General features: G+C 37.7%; 1 protein-coding gene across 2 annotated transcripts in view; it reads right to left on the reverse strand.

Moving 5' to 3' along the window:
- SLIT2 (slit guidance ligand 2) overlaps nt 1–20120 on the reverse strand; it is a 236730-nt gene extending 216610 nt beyond the window's left edge. For both annotated transcript variants that reach the window (XM_026052373.1, XM_026052374.1), the window contains exons 1-4: nt 19936–20120; nt 18256–18327; nt 17146–17217; nt 1886–1957 (exon numbers count right to left, since the gene is read on the reverse strand). In XM_026052373.1, coding sequence (XP_025908158.1) covers nt 1886–1957; nt 17146–17217; nt 18256–18327; nt 19936–20120 — 401 coding nt within the window. The remainder of the gene's footprint in view (nt 1–1885; nt 1958–17145; nt 17218–18255; nt 18328–19935) is intronic.
- Between the last annotated feature and the right edge of the window lie 743 nt (nt 20121–20863).

Below are 20863 nucleotides of genomic sequence, written 5' to 3' on the forward strand. Positions count from 1 at the left end.
GATCAATTTAAATAAAATCTGAAAGCTGACCAAGAACATTTAGCTCACAACTCCTTTGCTGCCCTGATGACTTAAGCATAAACTTTGTGCTAAACAAACCTAGATTTTCAATATCACTTGCATTTTCTTTTAAACTTGAATACATTATAACCAGACGCTTACTTTCATGGTCTGATCAACAATAACCCTTAGGCAGAGGAAATTTAATACTGTGAAGCCAGTGATCTCTTTACTTTCCACCATATATATGAGCAATTGCATGCTTTATGTCAAAAGAAATCATAGATTTAGGACTTGCATTTATCAGATATACAATTCTGAATTAAGTAGGTGCAAATACAATTTTGCCTGAAGTGTTCATCCATTCTTTTCCTGCAAATTATGGCTCATTTCTATTTTATATGAATTTAGATAACAATCATTGTATTATAGGTGGAATAATAATATTATCATAAACTTCTTTCATTTTCTTCTCTCATGGAAGTAATATCTCCATGACTGCTAATGAAAATTACAGAAAAGGCTGAATTGTTAATACATATACAACTTAATATGAGTATATTGTTATATTGCAGTGGAACAAAAATATTTGTTTGTCAGAGCAAAAGCCTTCAGGAACTCTTTGGCCTAGCAAATTAATAATTCATTGTATCTACAAGAAGTTTTGGAAACAAACAAACAAAAACACACACAATAAAGGCAAAGTAAAATGCATAGAACTAAAATGTTTACACCAACAATAGAATCATTTTCAGTTTGCCATTTCCTATTACTAGGAGGAAAAAGATTATTTTGCAACATGAAAACCAGAAATCGCTTCCTAAAAATATATTAAAGTAGAAATTAATCATAGAAAATCCATCTTCCTTCATCTTCACCATTTTTCCCAACACACACACACACACAATAAGAGTCAGTAAAATCAAATCAATGTATTTGGAGTTAATATTAAGAAATATACTTATTCTCACCATCTAAATTCAGTTACAACAGCAAAAAAAAAAAAACCCAAGAAAAAAAACCAAACACCTGAAGACTAAAGAATGTATATGAGTGTATCTAATTTTTAAAATGTCTGTATTCATATCTGCTTTTCAAAATCTATGTAAGCATATCAGGTTGTGTCTCTCATGCCACAGGTTATGACCGAAAGTCACCTTGAAATATATTTTATTACAATAAATGAGAATATAGGTAAAAAGACACCAAAAAATCAGTATCTGAACTGTCCCATGCTTACACTACAACCAAAATAAGTGGATTCTCAAAAATAGCTAATGAGTTAACACATTTAAACATGTAAAACATTACCAAAATAAAGAGAAAAATGCAAACTAAACCTCATCGCTCAACTTGATAATTAAACTCTTCACCTTAAATAAAAACTCTTCCCACTCTCACCGAGAGTTTAAATTACTGCCTTCATTGTCTTTGTGAGGGGATCAGGGAGAGAACTCCACAACCTGACATTTACCCAAGTTTTTTCTGATCCAGTGTGTACATACACAAAAAACAGAGTACCAAAATATACCAAGTTCTTGTACACTGCCGTATGTCTGGATCAGAATGTCTAAAGAAATATATATATATATATATTTATTTGTTTCCCCCCTCAAATACAGGAAAAGGAAAATAAGAGCTGAAGCATTCTTTTCAGCAAGACTTAATTTACAGAAGCAGGAATGGGTGAAATAATGTTTTGTCACCTCCAAGTATTAGCATCTAGAAGATACAAAAAAAAAATTCTCATAAAATAAGAAAGTACTCAGCTTAAACAAACCATCATTAATATCCCAAGATATTTTAGTCTGGTTAAATACAAAACACAGTAACAGAGCAAGCCCAGACTTTCAAGCATAACACTTATTAGGCTGTGCGTACTTACAGCCGGTATAACTTCGGCGTCCCCAGAAAGAGCAGCTCAGAAAGTAGCTGAAGATTATTTCTGTTCAGGCGCCTTACAAAAGAGAAAAAAAGCTGTGTTAAATACAAGTGCTACAACAGTGCGTTGAAAACATTTTGAGCAGACATCCCTGAGCTGTAATATGCTGATTGTAAAGCACAGAAAAGCTATGCAATTCTGGTCCATTAGCGGGGACATGGTCCGGCAGTAAATTTACCATGCACTAATTACATTTTCTGGTTTCTCTAACTGAGTGTATTACCTATTTCACTTTATGAAAGATTATTTTGCATTTCTGTAGTGTGAATTAATCACTAAGTTGGGACTCTACACTGCCTAAGCAGCTGGAAAGCTGAAAATATGAAAATCAAAGTAATTTTTAATACTCTGCCAACTTTGTGTTCCTCTTGGTTTAGAGAGGCAGACAGGCAAACACTTTGTGAGCATGAAAGACTGTACAAAGAAACATTTATCGATACATGCATCGCTAAATTAAATCTACGAGAGTATAAAATTTAGGCACTCAGAAAAAAATAAGCAGCTATAAAAATTCTCATTAAATGAAAGTCAAAAAAAATCAGTCTCAACTTACATGTGCCATTACAATTTTTTTTTTTGGCAATAATCACTCTATTTTTAAAAAATATATCAAAGGAAATTATTTTTTATAAAAATAGTTATGCATAAGACATCACAAATGAAAAGCTGCAACCAAGATTTGGAAGATGCCCATTTGTCTATGAAGTTTCTCACTGAACGTACAGCAATCAGGATTAAATTCATTTAGTCTATGGTGGCAAGTTCAAAGCCCACAGTAGTACACCCAGCAGTATAACAACCCGTTAAAATAAATACAATCTGCTTTCTTGATTTGAGGTACATAACGTACGTTACTCTTTGTAGTAAAGCTACAGAGAGAAAGAGAAAAAAAACCCACAACCTCTTTCCTACCAAGAATCTCATCTCAAGTCAGTTTCCAGTGTACACTGATTATATAATACATTAATTCTAAGGCATTCTCGAGTACCAGACTGCCTGTTATTATCTGATATTTATTTTATCCTTACAGTAGTTATATTAAAGTCACCTACACATTGCAAAGCTAAACAAACAAAAAAAAAGCTACGCCCAATATTGAAGCATTGACGCCGAGAATTGACAGTCATAACAAAAAATCCAATCGACTGAGCCTGTTCAGTCTCTCGGAGCCTATTTTTCATACTATAATAATAGTTGTTCCATTTAAAGTTCTGTCTAAATCAGATAGTTTTCCTTCTTTCTCTGTTACTCTCTATTTAGGGCCCTCTCCCCTTTTGTATTTTTGTAGGAACTCTACAGGTTCAGATTCTTGGCAATGAAGACTATCAATAGTAACTGGTAAAATGGTAATGTAAAAAAAACGGTAAACTGGAAGGTGAAAAGAAAATATTAATAATTCTATTTTTTAAAGATGTTAATATAATACAAAAAAATGTGGTGTAGTATCATTATAAAACATCAACTGATGATACGGTTCTTCAGACAGGCTCTATTGCTTAATGCACCAACAGTTTTGCAGGGGCACACTGATGATCATTTTAAAAGGATCATACAGGTCAGGCATTACAAACATATTACACAAGTAAATACATAAGTAAATAACTTTCTATACAAGTAGCTAACTTATCAGATCAGGAGATTCTACTAACACAGTACTCAGGTGACTCATACAGCTAAGTATGATTTCATGAGCTGGACTTCATTGGAAAAGATTGTTTCCAATACTAGTAATTAGCTCCATTAAAGAGATTAACACTATGCTTTAGCATACAGGTAAGTGAATGTGAAGGAAAAATATAAAAAGATATGGGGTGAATTTAAAATACACATGCAATTAATAGTGCTTCAGTGTCAGACTAAAATAGCTTGCAGTTGTGAGCAGTATGAAGAATCTGAAATCTTTGGGAGGCTTAATCACATAGATGGCCTCGAAAAAGTATGTCCTAAAGCAACATTTTTAAACAGTACAGAGAACCATGTATATTGAAATATATGGCTAGCTCCTTAGATGCATCTTTGCCTCATACTCATTAGGTAAAATTTGTCTTAGGTAGCAGTCTCTGTTAGAAAAGTACAGGTAAAATGGAATAAGAGACACAGACATGGCCACCGTTCTCCCCAAAGGCCAAAACCTGAGGTTACCACAGATTAGGAAGAATTGAGATGTGGCAAGGAATCCACATTAACAAATTATGGAGAACTACAGCTATTGGAGGAAAAAAAAATCCCACCACTTTCTCTTCCAGTATGTGTCAGCAGAAATATCACTGCAACTAGCTATCAGACAGATTGCCCCTTGGGACAATGCAAAAAGAGAAGTTTTCAGTTGCATCAACTGAATGCCATTTCTGAGAGCACAGAAGTTCAAGGTATAGTATTGAAGAAACAGATGAAATAATTCCATATTGCAGCTTTTTGCTTTCCAGACAGAAATTGAAAAACTCAGAGGGAGAAAACTCAAATGTTAGTGACATAAATAATAGAAAAGACAACATAGAATCCTCTCCAGAATTTTTATATTTCGAACTGGAAAAACACTGAGTAGCGGTCAGAAATAACTGGACAACAACTCTGAAAGCACATAATTTTGTGAACTTAACACTGAAGAACATTAGTGGTTTATCTAAAGATTATTTTTCTCCTGTTATTGCAGATTTAGGAAGACAGCAGGCAATCAAAGCCTGGTTCAGGTAAATTTCTGAACTCATGATTAACTCAAGTAACCTTCACATACTATCTAAACTGCATAAAAATATTTTAAATACTTCAGCTTAAGACTCCCAGAGCTGAGTCTACCAAATGAGGTATTAGAAAACATAACGGAAATCTTTGACAGAGGGGTAGGCGAAAGATATTTTTAAGACTTTGATACTAATGGACACGAAAACAAAGTAAGCACAGGCAAGCAAGAGGCTGCTCTAAATTGTGAAGCAGTAAAGGTAAGCAAAAATCAGCTTGATTTAAGGGATTTATGTACATCTGTGGTGGCTATCATTGCTGATAAGGAAACCCTGTTCATTTGTTATGGAGTCTAGAGAGCAGATTAGCCTTGCAGAAGCAGCTGCATTATCTGGGTTTTTCTCATCTTCTGCATGGCACCAGAGGGTATACAGAAGGTGATCAAGTTACAGGCAGAATAAATTGTGGAGTGTGTCATACTCCAAAACAGTGACAGGTTTCCTGACAGTGAGGTACAGCCATGCTACCAGGCTATCCTGATGCCTGCCTCAAACTCTCATGCCATAGTAACTTTAATCAGCATCAGTCAGGTGGGGGGAGCGAATCAAAACTTTTACCATTATCTCCAACTACCATAATTCACTATCAGGTCCATCTGTTTTCCACATTTGATACCACTCTTCTATAACTTGCTTCCCATAGTAGCCATACGACAAGGGAAATCCTTTTTTACTTCCCATAGGTGCTACTATCCTACCTGTAGTCTGGGGCAGTTCTAATAACAGAGTTTTGCAGTAGATGTCAGTCTACCATGCACGTGAGAGATTAATTCAGGTTGACAGAGACCTCAGGATGTCTCCAGGCCAACCTCTGGCTCAAAGCAGGGCCAGCAGGTCAGACCAGGTTGCTCAGAGCTTTGTCAGATAGGTCTCAAAAACATGAAAGGACAGGTATGGCACAAACTTTCTAGGCAACTGGCTTGCTCCAGTGTTTCACCGGAGTTACAAGTTTTATCTTGTAACCAGTCTGAACCTTGTTTCACTTTATTCTAGTTACCTCAGCACTGAAAAGTCTGTTTCCAGGGTCTTGATAACGTCCTTGTAGGTAGTAGAAGGCTGCTATTTACTCCTGTACCAGACTTCTATTCTCCAGGCTAAATAAGCCTTGGTCAAGTATGTCCACTAGATTTTAAGGCATTACATCTTCTATTAGTGCACAATAATTGTTGAAGCAGATGCAGTTCTAGGCATAGACTAAAAACGCTTAAAGACAATATGAGTTGTTCTAAGCTAAGCAGTGTTCCAAGTAAATTACAAAATAAATTTGCTCTTTAATTAGAAATAGTCTGTCCCATTGGGTGCACAGAGACCAGAAGCCTTCCACAGCACTAAAACGGACAAAGATTTTATTCTGCCTCCACTGCTTTAGAGATAGGTTTCCAAATCAAAGAGTTAATGATAGCAGAATCCACTATCCATCTTTTGAAGTTAGCCAACATAAGCAAATACTCTGTCCATGCATAGAAACGCATAGTGTCAAATAGTTTTCAAATTCTGCTCTTAAAGGAACACATCTCCATTATAACTGCAAAAGATATTACTATCACATATTTAAAAATAATCACATAATGTCTTTCTGTTGGAGTTCATTTGGAAAAATGTGTAACCTTTAAAACCACTAAAACAAAGGTCTTTAATAAATTTCAATTTAATATGAAAAGATGTTTCAGAAAACAGACTGCTGAGGGTTTAGGCAGCAGCACTTCAACTCAGTCCTCACAGTGACAGACCCCACCACATACCTCAGGTAGGTCGAGCAGGGTGCTAGAGACACACTGCAAAGGTCTTATCTACACCTGGGCAATAAGAGCTCAGGAAATGCAGAATAATCAAGCTAAAAAAATTAAGTATCTTAAAGCAGGACATTAATGCACAACACTGAAATCCACTCAGACTGATTTAGACTTAGCTATCAGTCCCAGAAACTTGACTTGAGATACATTAGAAGATAAAAGAATAAGTCTATTCACTTTGTTCCCTCACCAGACGGGGGCCCAAGTCTACAAGGAAGGCAGCCTCATTACTCTTCAACAGAAGCAAAGTTGCTATTTGTCTGTCAAAAGCAGGGAACATCTGTGCATCACTGTCCAAAGCCACAGCATACTGAACTTCAACATACTTGGCAACTGCTGTCTATGAATCTGCGACTTGTGCAAACATGTCATCAAGTGAGAAAAAAGCCCCAAAATTAAGAGCTAAGCAAAAGATTGTGCCAGTTTTTCTATTAAGACTTCTCTGCAAAGGCCTTCTCATGTCCAGTCAAACTAGTTATGATCTCTACTTAAAACTTAACAATACCAAGTGAAAAGTTCAGGGCTGATATTACAACAGTAGCACATTAAACATTGAATTTTCCTCTGGTCAAGAACCGTATGATCAGGGTTCCATTCTTCAGACTAAATACACTAACTAAGAAAGTTTATTTTCGATACCAAATATCATTTGGTATATATACACACCAAATGATAATTTTATTAAGACCAATACAGGACTCATAGTGCAAAGCTAGTTTCATACGTGTTTTCCATAGATTCTGTAGAACAACATTTTGAGAAGAGAACTTATATTGTATTTTCTAAGTGCAAACTGAGCTAGAAAAAAAGGTCTTTTTCTGCTAAAAAGATAAGGGAGATAAATTAGGTTGTTTCCTGAAGGCTTCTATTTCCCTTACTGTTTCAGCAGTGAGAGAGAAGATGAAAAGATACTTCCACATCTATCTGACAATTCTGCTTAATTCTGCCTGTAGCATTAAAAGCAATGAGAAAACCAAAGTTCCATTTGATTATAACATATGAACTTAAAGTTTTGCTAGGCATATGTTAAGTCAGTACTTAAAAGTCAAACATCAAGCTGTAAATGCACATGGACTCTAATAAGACCTGATGGCAGATACCCATGAATGCTGGACAGTGTTGCTGCAATGCCACTCTCCTTCCTTGAAAGGCTAAGGCAGCTGGAGCATGTTCCTGAGAATTAGAAGAAAGCAAGTGTCATACCTGTTGTCAGGAATGACATGGAAGGGCACCTGAAGAACCACAGGGCAGTCAGCCTTGTTTTGATCCCTGGGAAAGTGATGGAGCAACTTCCTGATGGAGCAACTTCCTGGAAGCTATGACCAAACCTACTCAGGAAAAGGCAGCAGTCATCACGGATATATGAAGGGAAACTGCTGCTTGACCAAACCAATAGCCTTCTATGAGGAGATTAATAGCTTCTTGGATAAGGAGAAAATAATGGATGTTATTGACTTCAGCAATGCCTTTGACAATGTTTCCCATAAAATTCTCAAGGGCATATGGATAACATACACACAAGGTAAGCAGATAGTAAGGTGGATCAGAAAACGGCTGAACTGCCAGGTTTGAAGGATTCTCATCAACAGAACAAAGTCCAGATACTAGGAGTATAACCCAGCAGGCAAAACTGGATCAAATAGAGTTCAACATCTTCATTAATGGCTTGAGTGATGGGACAGATGACACAGAACTGAAAGGAGGTTTGATACCAGGTACTTGCGCTGGCATTCAGAGAGTCCCGGACAGACTAGGGAAGAGGTCAAAGGACACCCTTCATGCATTTCAAAGGAAAATGCTAAAAAGTGTTTGATGCTCCAAAAAGAGAGGACAAAAATGTATTTACTCCTGATAAATAAAAACAATTAAATATTTTATTAGATTCATCTGAAGGCACAATTACTGTCCCAGGCAGAATTGTCCTCTGCTACAAGATGGAAAAATTGTGGCATATTTATGGCAACAATTCATCTAGCTCTGTAGCAGTAAAAGAAGGAATTAAGCAAGTCCAGGCTTCTTCAATTAATAATAATAATGATAATAATAACAACCTTTCATTTAAAAGTTTACTTGCTATAAGCTTAGCATTGTTCATTAGCAAGCTGCTCAAACAAAGTAAGAGAAATATTACAGGTGCTAAGAAGTCTTAGCTTATAGCTGACAAACTGCAAGAAGTAGAAGCTATAAAACCTCCATGAGGTATTATAAGATCGAGCATCACACAAGCAAGAATGGTCTTTTGGCAACACTTAAAGTTTAAAAAAAAAAAAAAAAAAAAAAAAAAAAGAATTTAGCTAGAGTTTGGGCAGATTATTTAGACAGCAGGCAAGAAGGGCAACTCTTGCAAATAGTCTAGATGGTGCCAGGAAGACAGTTACAAGCCTGAGTCATTGTAACACTTTTTTATACAAGTACCTTCTGTAGCATCTGTACAGGCTGAGTGCCAAAGTACAACTCAGAAAGGCTGGTGTGTTTTAAAAAAATTAAGGAACAAGTGGCTATTTTTGATCTGATTATTAGCCTTGGCTATTATCAGCCAACAAAATGCCCTAAATACTATGAGGGAAAATAAAACATTTGTTCTGATGAAGTTTCAAACAAACTCTTTTTGTCAACGAGTCACTGAAGTGATAGTCATGCAGTAAGATCCCTCACGTAGTTTGAAGTTTAACCATAAAGCTCCAAGCAGATTTGTGATTTCTGAAATTAAGCAGTAACTTACTTTAGATGTTATTTGAAAGATATGCTGTATTCATATGAAAAGTGCTATGGTAGTCAACTCGCACTTTTATCTGTAGTCATCTAATAGTAAACCTGTTCATTTTTTTTAAAAAAAATGAAGTAGCTGTGCAAGACAGAAACATGATTTTTAAAGCTATATATTTTAGTTTTACTCTAAGATTAATAACAGTACTCTAATAACATCATTTTAAAATGTTCTGAACACAAAATACCATTTGAAACAAAAAAATGTTGATACAATGGCTCTGTACAGCCAGATTCGGTTTCAACTTTTTGCAACAGTGCAAATTACCCATTTCAGAAGAAGCAAGAAAGGGGAGCATCCAGCAAACAATGTCACAAAGGATGAGCACAAAACAGATGTGGGAAAAATAAACAGCCTTCCTGCCCTGGAATTTGTAAAAAGGTCTGCAAAGAGCAAACAGGACTTCTCACTGCAATTTGACTTCTAGACCTATAAAAGGAGTCCCATGAGAAACTAGACTCAGATGAACAAAATAATGTGAAGAAATAGTGAAAGTATTCAGGGCTTTCAAAAGGAGAACTTTGCTCTTGGACTTTAAGTTTTATCAAACATTTGGTATTATGTCACAATTAAATTGTTGCTACATAAGCTTATTCCTACAGTGCTATTAGAACACTATTTCTCTCCTTAAATTCTTTTTTCAAAGACAGCCTTTGTCTATTTCTGATTTACCAGATTTTTTTTTTTTCCTAAATAAGTTATTCAAAGTTGCTTTGACAAAAGTCTGCTAATACAGGATAATTACTGTAGTAATTTTTTAAACTACAAATACAGGTGCCCCAGTACAATACTTGTAAGATAGTCTCACATTCCTTGGTAAGTGATTAGCACCGCAGGCTTCATGGTCTCCTCCCTGTTTTAAGACGAGGAATGTGCTATGTGTTGCCCTTAAACTAGGTAGGATTAGCTAAGAGAAGGATTTTTCACATCCGTGATTAACAAGGAATAACTGTTCACCCCCTTCAGGGCTGTTCAAAAACCTGAGCTCATTACTCTTCAGCTACCTATAACACAGACAGGAAAATATTAACCCTTTCAGTGCTCACATTTTCACATGGAAATATGAGCACTAAGCAGGTGCTTAAATGCAAATGCTTTAAAAAGGAGCAAACTGAAAACATTAAACACCTCAAACATACAAGCACATACATCTGCATGTGAGGTCTTTGACAGTTTGCCCCTGAGCTTCCTGAGAATCTGTCCAGAATGTAGCCCAAGTAAAAATAAAGTAAAATCTCAGGCATCAGGAACAAAACTGTGGCTGAGAAGAGCAACATATCAAAATAAGATCTGGAGAGAGCAACCAAGCCAGAGACTTAAATTCTTGCTAAAAATCCAAGACCTCAGTACAACATCCTTTCAGATAACAATTCTGCTGCATTTACACAGGATAATTTCTTTCAGCCTACTTAGAGAATCAAGCACAACTAGATGAAATAGCTTCCAGAGACTGACTGTTCTTTTACTCACTGCAGTGAGGTAAGTAAATTCTGAACCGTAGCAGTGACTCAACTGTTAGCACGGCTGTTCTTCACTACTAGCCCTAAAATTCCACACTGGCTTTCAAATTTCACATCCAAGCCTTTAGAAATAAGAAGAAATAATCAGATCAAGCCTCACAGTTAAGAGCTGTCTGGCTGCTGCTACAGTCAAATTTCAAGTATTTGACATTTCTTGAGTCCTAGCTCCCAAAATTTTACTATGTAGCTGTGTGAAAGCGCTGAGATTTTTAAAACTCTGCAACTGAAAGGCTTCATTCTGTCAAAAAGCAACAAATCAGAACAAAGCAGATCATTTTGTAATTGACTTTTGGACAAAGATGACATTATTTACAAGTCTTAGAAAATCCTGCTAAAGCTCTTACCAGTTACTTAAAAGTTACTAGCTTTTCTACTTTGAATTCAGGTTCTACAGGTAAGGCTAATCAAAGGCTTGGAATAAAGCTACAACTTCATGCTACACAAATGCATAATAAAATGTTAGTACATAGGTTTATTTTAATCCGTGGACAGCATGTTTTATCCTGTCAGTAATACGGAAAGCCGTATTTTTCTACTATTACCACTATTATAAAAGCTCACGATGGTTCATTTCCCTTCATACAAGCTATCAGTTTTTCAGAAGTAGTTAAGGAGGCATCTCATTTTGGACATAAAAGAACAAACACATACAAGTTACCCTTTCCTAGCCGAGACAAAACCTCAGCTGCACTAGTTGACCATGTTAAGAAACAGATGCTAATTCTCTCACTAATATTTCAGTCCTTACAGGCAGTAATGCCCAAGCGAAGCTGTGTTTGTTTTTACACTAGCTGCAAAACTATTTCCTAGCTTAGCCTGCTGTTCATGCTTTTCTAAGATATTCTGTAAAGCCCCACACATTTCAGAGATTGCAGTAGCTCATTTTGAGTTCAGCTTATGTTCACCATATTTACCAGCAATAAATGAGAGCCCAGAAAGACAACCCTAACTACATAACATCAGAAATAGATCTAAAAAAATCCTTTATATTACTGAGTCCTATTTTATATATTTAGATCAGAATTAAATCCATGCTACAGAGGCTGCAAGCATGGCCTTTTCATTTAGTATGTGTGTGTGTAGATAGCCAAATGGCATTTCATCTTGTTTACTGCATAGCAGGGGTTTCATAATATTTCCTTTATTATTTCCTTGTGCGCACCTACAAGTGCCAAATTATTCATCTGTAGCATTAACAAAGTTTTTATGATTTTCACTACTACCAAGTCAAATGTTTACATTCCTAAGTAAATGCACCCTTCATAAAACAACTTATAACAACTTGTCATATATTTGGGGAGATGGAGACCCAAATATATAAAAAGTTCCTCAACCGGATTTGCAAAAAGTTAAGTAATTTGTGAACTGTTACAAAATATGCAATTATTTGTATATTCCTCATTATATTTCATCTAAAATGATAGCACTGAATACAATTATATGAAATGTGGAAATGCAAACATAGATAGCTATCATTTAAAAAACTACTTCAAACAGCAATGTCAAGTTCAACCATTAAAACATTCTCTTCTTGAACTCTGTATTTCAGAGCTTACTTATTCAATACAACTCAGACTTTTTTTTCTTCTTTTTTTAATTTTATTTAGTTCAGATAGCAAGTTTCATAGATCAGTTGTTACAAAACTTGTGAGAAAATATTTCACTTTTACACTTTTTCCATAGAGGTGATGTTTACTACATACATAGCTCTTTAGAACTGCCAAGATAATGCATGGGCATTTTAAAAATAAATACTGTTAATCAAAGTATGTGCAAGTCTGCAGTTCAAATAACTTTTTTCACAAGGGAAATTTGTGGGGCAAATCATGCAGCCAAGTTATTCACATGGTAAGGAAGTGTATAATCAGACTCCGTTAGCATTTTGGGGGCATATTACTGCTCCAATGAATTATTCATAGGTACCAGAAAAATCCAGGTAGTTTTTAAGCTACAGCTGCAATTGCTTCCATATCTTTTACAGGTTCAGCATAGTTTTAGAACAAGGATATCTGGTGTCTCAACTACTAGTTTAGCAATATTTAAAAAAAAAAAAAAACACTAGTATTTAAGAGCAATGATCTTATCAGTAGACATAAAAAGTTAACTGCTCTGCTCCATTAAAAAAAAAAAATCAAAGAATACGGTTAGCCCTCAGAACACAACTACACTGTTTTTCTGGGGTACAAAGAATTAAGGAAGTTTTAGCCTTAAGAAGCTCACAGTGGAAGTGGTTCATGTCTATAGCAGCTGTCTCCTAGCCAGGTTTTATACTTTCCTCCAGGTGACAAGGGCTTGTAAAAACACTGAGTTATTTCTAGCAGTAACTGCAAGACCACACGGGAAGCATATCTTAGTAGTGGGGATAAAAGTAAATGACTGCACTGCATCTCTCTTTTTTCCTCAGTCCAAGCACCAGCTTTCAGAAAACACAGATTTTCAGGTGTATCTTCATCTTGTTTCTTACACAACTTGTCCAGGCTACTGGAAACATCACACCTCACATACACGCTTTCCAGCGAGGAAACATGGGGGAAACTCACCACAGATAGGCAGCTGTGGTCTGTGCAAGGGTTCAGACCTGACAAGGGGCCACATCCTGATACTTTCTTTAAGGAGGCTACATGCAGTAAAAAGCCAAACACTAAGGAGCACCATCCACAACAGACCCTGTTCACACGAACACGGGCACATAATACAAGTTACTGGTCAGTATGATAAACAGAAGACAGCCGAAGATGTAATAATTTCGACACTGTTTCAGGACATATGCGAAGGTACCAGCTGTTCCACTCACTGAACAGTAGGCTGCATACTGAAGCTCAAAGGGTTTCATAGGACAACAAGAGCATCTACCCACCACAACAACGCATGCAATCCAGCCATTCCGGGTCAAGTCTCATAAAAGAGCCATGTTCACATCAAATGGGCTAGCTCAAAGGCTATGAGCTTACAGTAAAGTCACATTTATCTTCACTGGGGTCTCTCCAGAAACTCCAGTTTTCACAAATCTAAAACCCAGCCAATTCAGTCTTTAATGTCCATCCTGTTTCCTCCCCCAGGTCTTTTGCAGTCACCTCTGTGGTATGATCATCTATTGTCATCCAAAGATTTCTACTTTCAAGTTTCCGCAGGGCTGCTGTAGTAATAAACACTACTGTAACAAATGTTTATTTTGGTTTTGGTTTCCATTACATTTCTGCAATTACACTGGTGTGACACAAATTCCTGCCATGGGGCATGCCTGGTCCAAATAGCTTTGTATATGCGCTACTATGTATATCTAACATGCTCCAATTTGTTGTTGCTTAATTAAAACTAAAGGAGACTTCTGTAACCACCCAAGAAAAGCACACATAGCTTTAATCAATCCGCATCTGAAGTAGCTTTCCTAGGAAGAGAAGGTTGAGAGTTTCCTTGGAGCTTGCATTTTTTTAAGTGCTCCTGGTCTGCAGTTCCCACTTCATTTAGAGGGAGCTGAGAATATTCAACATTTGACATGACCTGATCTGCAAATCAGCTTTCAGATAAAGCTACTGAACAGTTACTTGAAAGTCACAGTGACTGTTGTAAATGGAAATGATTTTAAAACTGAAATTCCAGTTTAAAAAGTAAAACAACCCCACTCCCACCCCCCACACACACACATTACAACCTCCAGAGGTTCTCTTTTTTTCCCCAGAGAGAAACTATTGTGCAAGTCTGCTCTTCACTTGCAAAAGAGAACCGAGCCACGGACAATGTATTTGAGAAGTTCAGTCTGTATACCCTGGCATAAGATATTCTAATATAAGCAATATATTACGTATAAACAATTTTATAAACCAGTTCAATTCATTTAAGTTTCCATAAATGTTCTCTTAAACCTTCCACTGGCATGCTAAAAGGACTGCATCAGGTATTCTTTGACAGTAGCTTGGCTTGCTCTGTGAAATGCGGCATTCTATACTTAAAGCTTGTTTCTTATATTTAAAAAAAAACCTTACTGTTTAGTGAGTTTAAGAAAAAAAAAAAAAAAAAAAAAAAGAAAGAAAAGCTTGAAGGAAGTTTCCTGAGAAATCGTTTTGAATTTCAGAATTCCAAGGAGATGAATTGGCTGTCAGGAAACAATGCGCCTTCATCAGATGGACTTGGCAGTTGTAAACAAGAGGAATTTTCTCAGCTTTTCCTCACAAATATGAAATATTTGCTCTTAGCCAACAGCTGGGGCGGTTTAAAGAGAGCCTGCATATATATTCAAATTACAAATCACCCACACACCTAATGCCGACTGAATTTCTGCAAATTAAGAAAAACACTAACAAATATCCTCACACCAAACAGGCAATTAACAGAACAGACAGAAAATAATTCTATGAGGAAAGCAGAATTTAACTTTGTCTTTAAAACTGATTAAACTTTCAAATGTCTTAGTTTGCCTACTGAAGAGGCAAATATAACCCATAATAGTAGTCTCATTTATCTGAATTTTCAACAGAATCTGTATCCTAAAAACTGGAAACATGTATTTTTCCTCCCCAAGAAGGAAAAGCTCAAAGGAAAAAAAAAATCCCCCAAATGGTTAGTGCTAGATACAAGCACTTCTCTTTTTTGGTTCAGACAAGTACATTTTAATTGTTCAAGGTGAATTTTGCTAATATTGAAATTTTGTATTCTACTTTTAGTCTTACACCATAATTTCAAGACATTTAACTGTAAGTTAAATAATTGTTAATTAATCTGGTAACAGGATCTTACTTCAAGATAACCAAGAAACAAAATTGATTGTGTATTATTTTAGATTTAGCAAGTATTTTACATTTCAGTGGCTAATCACATTCATGAGGAAACATGTATGCCTGTTAATGCTTCATATACGTATACTTGCTCTTGCAATATGAACTACACTGCTGTTGAATTTTCTAGTTAGGCCTATAAATCAAGATTAGGAACATATATATATTACTCTAATATACTCTTCAGCATGCAAAGCTGTATTAAACCTCTACTTTGTGCAAAGTTTAAAAAGCTTTATAAAAAAATTGAGTTCATTTGCATTAAGTTTGTTTTAATACACCTTTGAAGAAATTCTGACTATGTATTTCTGAGAGCAATCTCACTTAAAGTTACTCAAAAATATTTTAGTACATAATGACATTCAATTTCAAGTTCAAAAATTACATTTGACAGGTGGGAAAAAAAGTAACCTCAAGAACATGGTATTTCGGCCATTATGGAAATATCATCATCACACTGGTGGCTACTAAGTTGCTTTACCAGCTTTATATTTATCTTTACATGAAGCTATTGACAACATCTTTTTTTTCCCCCCTCTTTTTTTAAAAACAAACCTACAAGTAATTGTGGAGACAGAACACAAATATTTTAGCAAAGACAAAGATGAAACCAATGCCCACTTCCAGCACAAAGCAGCTCTTTAGCTCTTTTAGTTAACAAGAAAATAAACAAGATCTTGGAGTCATGTTTAGAAAAAAGTTGAAATGAAAATGCAACAGCTCAGATGCCTGAAAACGAAGCTATGACTTCGCAGTTTTACATCAATAAACATTACTAGAGGAGGGTTCTTAGGCTTTTCTAGCTCCAAAATAAACTATATCCAACTACCATCATCTTGCCTTTAGTAAACTAGTTGTACAACATACCAAATAATTCCACACACAGCAAACTAAAAGCATGCACTGAAAATTAAGCAACTAGTATAAAAAGCTACAGGGCTTCAGGAATTATATTTTCTAATTATATTCCCCACTGAAGCCAAGCAGGTGTTTACACTTCAGCTTCCACAGAAGAAATGCTTTCTTTCCCACTTCATTCTCTTCCTCCTACAAAACTCTTTTTTCAGCGACCAAATCTTACTCCTTTTTTTGAAAGTTAACGGTCAAGATTTTTTCTACAGCTTCATAAAAGCTTTAGTCCTTTACTTTCAGATAGAAACTGCTGTAGGACTCAACTACTGATTCCACACTGCACATACCAAGAACAAACTTTACAACTAGCAGTTACTTCTAACAGGACGTAAGACGACTAACATCTTAAGCTGTACGGCAGAAAACAGGCTTTCTTGGGTTTGTTTTCAAAAAAAAAAAAAAAAAAAAAAAAAAAAAAAAAAGACATTGCATATTCAGGAGACAATACTGCATAGCATTCAAGCAATTAGCCTACAAGACAAGTGCCGCTTGCATTTCAAATCTGGACTGTTTCTCAAAGCTTCCCCCCCATTCACATATACACTCCTTGAGAATTTCTTACTGCTCGTGTTCTTCAATAAGGCTAAAAGTTCAAGTTATAACAACAGAAAAATAAAATAAAAAATAAAATACACATAGAGGTCTGATTGCATTAAAACACAGTATATTTTATCATGCAGTTTGGAATTAGAAATACTTACAGCCTCTCCAGTTCTTTTAAATCCTGGAACGCTCCTCTTTCTATAGTAGTGATCCTGTTCTCCATGAGCTGACTGAAATGTAGAAATTTTTATACAGAAGTTTTAATAGGCCACCACTTGTTGCGTTAACAGTAGTCATTCAAAGACAACCACATTTACATAAAATAGTACTGTTACTCTGAAATAATATCCAATTAAATGTAGCGGACTCTTGTTATCACTTTTAAAATCATCTTTAAAATAAAGAAGACTAGATATTGCACTTGCATAAATTAAGAGTCATATATTAAAAAGATAACATGTATGCACACATATAGAAGTATCACTAGCCTTCGGCAAGTTATAAGACTACAACTGAGCAGTAAGAAGGTAAAAATCAGAGAAAAAAGAAATAAAAGCTGTGGTGTTGATTGAAAAAAGCATCAATGAAATACTCCAGGGAGACTGTAAACATGGCAATGATTTTATTTGGTTTAGGAAAAAAAATTCTACAACATGATATTCTGATTAATAGAAAAATGGAAAGGGATTTTTATGAGATTATTCATTTAAATAAGATAACCACAAAAAAAAGTTAGGAAAATTCTGTGGTATTTTGAACTCAGTATTAATTAGATTTTTTTTTCCCCACCAATAATTCAGTATTTGAAAAGATCCATATTGCTGAAAACAAAGTGATTTTCAAAATTATCTAAATTATTCCCTGGTCAAAGTATTTTACTCAGTAACTGTAAAATGTCATCTGTAATTTGTTAATTTATACTGAAGCCACCCCAACAGCGGTTTAGTTTTAACAACTCTTATTTTTAAACTACATGCCAATTTATTTTATTAACCTCAATTTATTTTGCAGCTTGAAATACAATATATATATGTATATATATAAAATACACATATAAAAATAAGAGAGGTTGTATGACATTTGCCAACTTTATATATATAATCTGTAATGTGGGGAAGGGAGGTTGAGTTCAGATGCAGTAGTAAGATAATTAGAAGGTGATAACCTTTACAACTTATTAGCTGAAAGATAACTGCTTCAACAGTTTTCACAACATAGTCTGCAATTCTAGTCCTAAAACATATCAGTCATAGAAAGAGGAAACTTACAGGACTCGAAGGTGCCTTAGACCAGCAAAGTCAGTCTTGGTGATTCTTGTGATGTTATTTCCATTAAGATCCCTAAGAAGAATAATTTATAAGACGCACAATTAAACATTCAGAGGTTAGTTTGGTTTTGTTTGTTTTCACGGGCACAGCATTTTGGGCAGTTACGAGAACTTAAATTAATGCAGCGATCTGTACCCATGACGACTGGTGCGCAAGTTCCAACTAAACCAAGGTTTATCTTGAAACCAATAATTTAAAAATGTGTAATAAGCAACCCTCACAGCATCTGCTTTGCCCACTGCTTTGGAGCTCACTTTTATGTCCAACACTACAGAAGACCCCAAGCCTGTCTACACCTTGGTTCTATTTGCAGTCAGAAAACCACTAGTTACCAATGTATTCACGACAATATCGGGTAGGTCTACCCGTAAGTTACAAAAACTGAATGAGAGACTTAAATCAAGTCAGTTTTCTGCATTTTAAGCATCTTTCAGCTTTCTCTGCATTTCTGCAAAAGAAGACTAAGGCTCAGCTTTCCATAGCAAACATTAGTCTTCATAAAATCATGTTTACCCTCCAACAGTCTTATGCTTGTTTGAAAGCTAAACTCCTCACTCACAGCACATGAAACCATCCCCAAGTGCAGAATTCAGAGCATGTTCAGAAGCGCAGAACTGTATTTAGGCCCTAACATTTCTGTTTATACTTCAGCACTACTCTCTTTTTCAGAGTTATTTATTCTCCCTCACTCTTTCTTTCTAACGCATTTTGAGACAACATATAAGCTTGACTCATTTGCAATTACCAGACTTTGCAATTCTTGAGGTAAGCCCAATGGAAACAGTTACACGGAAACTACCCTAACAGTTGTAAGTCATTTCTAATGTAGTTAGAAAATAAAGTGTTGAGGGTTTTTTGTTGTTGGTTTTTGTTTGTTTGTTTTTGGTGTTTTCACCACATACAGCAGGAACACCACTGCAAAGAAACCACAAGAGTTCCAGTAGAAATCAGTGAACCTTATGCTCTTTGCCTTACTGAAATCACTTGAAAGGCAAGTGTTCACACTCAGACGTTTAGAAAGGTCTTTTTTTCCTTAGGAGAAAAAAATAAAAAGATGAAAAAAAAAAAGAAATACTGTATCCATGCCTTCTTCTCCATGGACCTTCCTGATAGCCAGCTTGGTATTAAGGATATCTGAACACACGCCCACTCGCTCCCAACACTGGAAAATAACCTAGCCCCGGATGCACGGATGGTCTCAAAAAGCCCTTTTTGGGGTGGGGGGGCTGGATGAGAACCCCGGTGCTGGAAAGGGCGGGGGCAGCCCCGGCGCTGCCCCGCGGCCCCGCCGAGCTGCGCCCCGGGCCGCCCCGCCGCGCGGAGCCGCCGCGCTCTGCCCCAGCGCCGGGGACGGGGGGGGGACTCGCAATTGGGGCAAGTTCGCCGGGAAAAGGGTGCCCGCGGGGGTGGCCGCCCCGCCGCCTCCCGCGGTGAAAGGCGAGGCGCTGGAACTAATGTTTTACCTCTTTCATGTCGCCTCGCGTTACCGCGAAACGGGTAATGAGAACAGCAGAGCAAGGGGGGCGAAACCCACCCAAGGGCGTCGGAAAGCTGAGCCAGGCCCGGCGCAGCCGCTCGGCCCCGGGGGTCGCCGCCGGGCAGCGGGGCACGGTTACTTACAGCCTCTCGGTGTTGCGGGGGATGTTCCGCGGGACGCTGCGCAGCGCCAGCCCGTGACAGTCCACGGTGGTTCCCGAGCAGGAGCACTGCGCCGGGCACGGCTGCGCCGCCACCTCGCTCGCCGTCAGCAGCAGCAGCAGGAGCAGCCCCGGGGCCGGGGGGAGCTGCCCCCCAGCGCGCATCATCCCCGCCCGCGGCCGCCCGCCCGCCGCGGCCCCGGCCCGGCCCGGCGAGCGCCGCCCTCCTCCTCGGCGCGCCGAGCACTTGGGCAACTTTCAGCGTGCGGAGAAAGCCGAGTCCTCTCTATCCAAGGCTGAGCCAGAAAAAGACGAAAATAATGAAAAAATAAAAAGCACAACGCCGGCAAAGTGAGATGGGTGGCACCAATCCGCTGCTGGAAGGCAACTTCGCTGGGAGGTGGGCCGGCCCGGGAGCTCCTCTCTCCAGGGGAGATGCAGGAGTTGGGTCTTGTCTTCACGCGCTCCCTGCGAATGCGAAGCGAACCCACGGGTGCAGCGTACTGCAGAGTTGGGCTGACTCCTTATCTTCCTCCTCCTCCTCGCCCCTTGCAGAGTCGCGACGCCTCCCTCCGCCCGCGGCTAGAGGCGGCGGAGCCTCGGCTGCCCCAGCGGCGCTGGGTGCGCGGCGGCGCAGCGCGGGGCTCGCTTCAGCAAATCATGCCCCTCTCGCAGGCATTCATCAAACTGTCTCACGGAAGGAGAAGGGAGGGCAGGGAGGAAGGAAAAAAAAAAAAAAAAAAAAAGTCAAACCCACACGATGATGTTGAGCTTGGCTTTTCCACCCCCCGCGCCCCCTCCTGCTGTACGCTCCCAAGCCAAGTTGGGCAGGAAAGGGCTGGTCCTAGAGCACGATAATAACAGGCAGCTCGAGAAGTGATTCGTTGCCCCGCTGGAAAGGGAGTTCATCC

Source organism: Nothoprocta perdicaria, unplaced genomic scaffold (assembly GCF_003342845.1).
Source record: "Nothoprocta perdicaria isolate Ctin4 unplaced genomic scaffold, notPer1 scaffold_88, whole genome shotgun sequence".
In the NCBI taxonomy this organism is placed as follows: domain Eukaryota; kingdom Metazoa; phylum Chordata; class Aves; order Tinamiformes; family Tinamidae; genus Nothoprocta; species Nothoprocta perdicaria.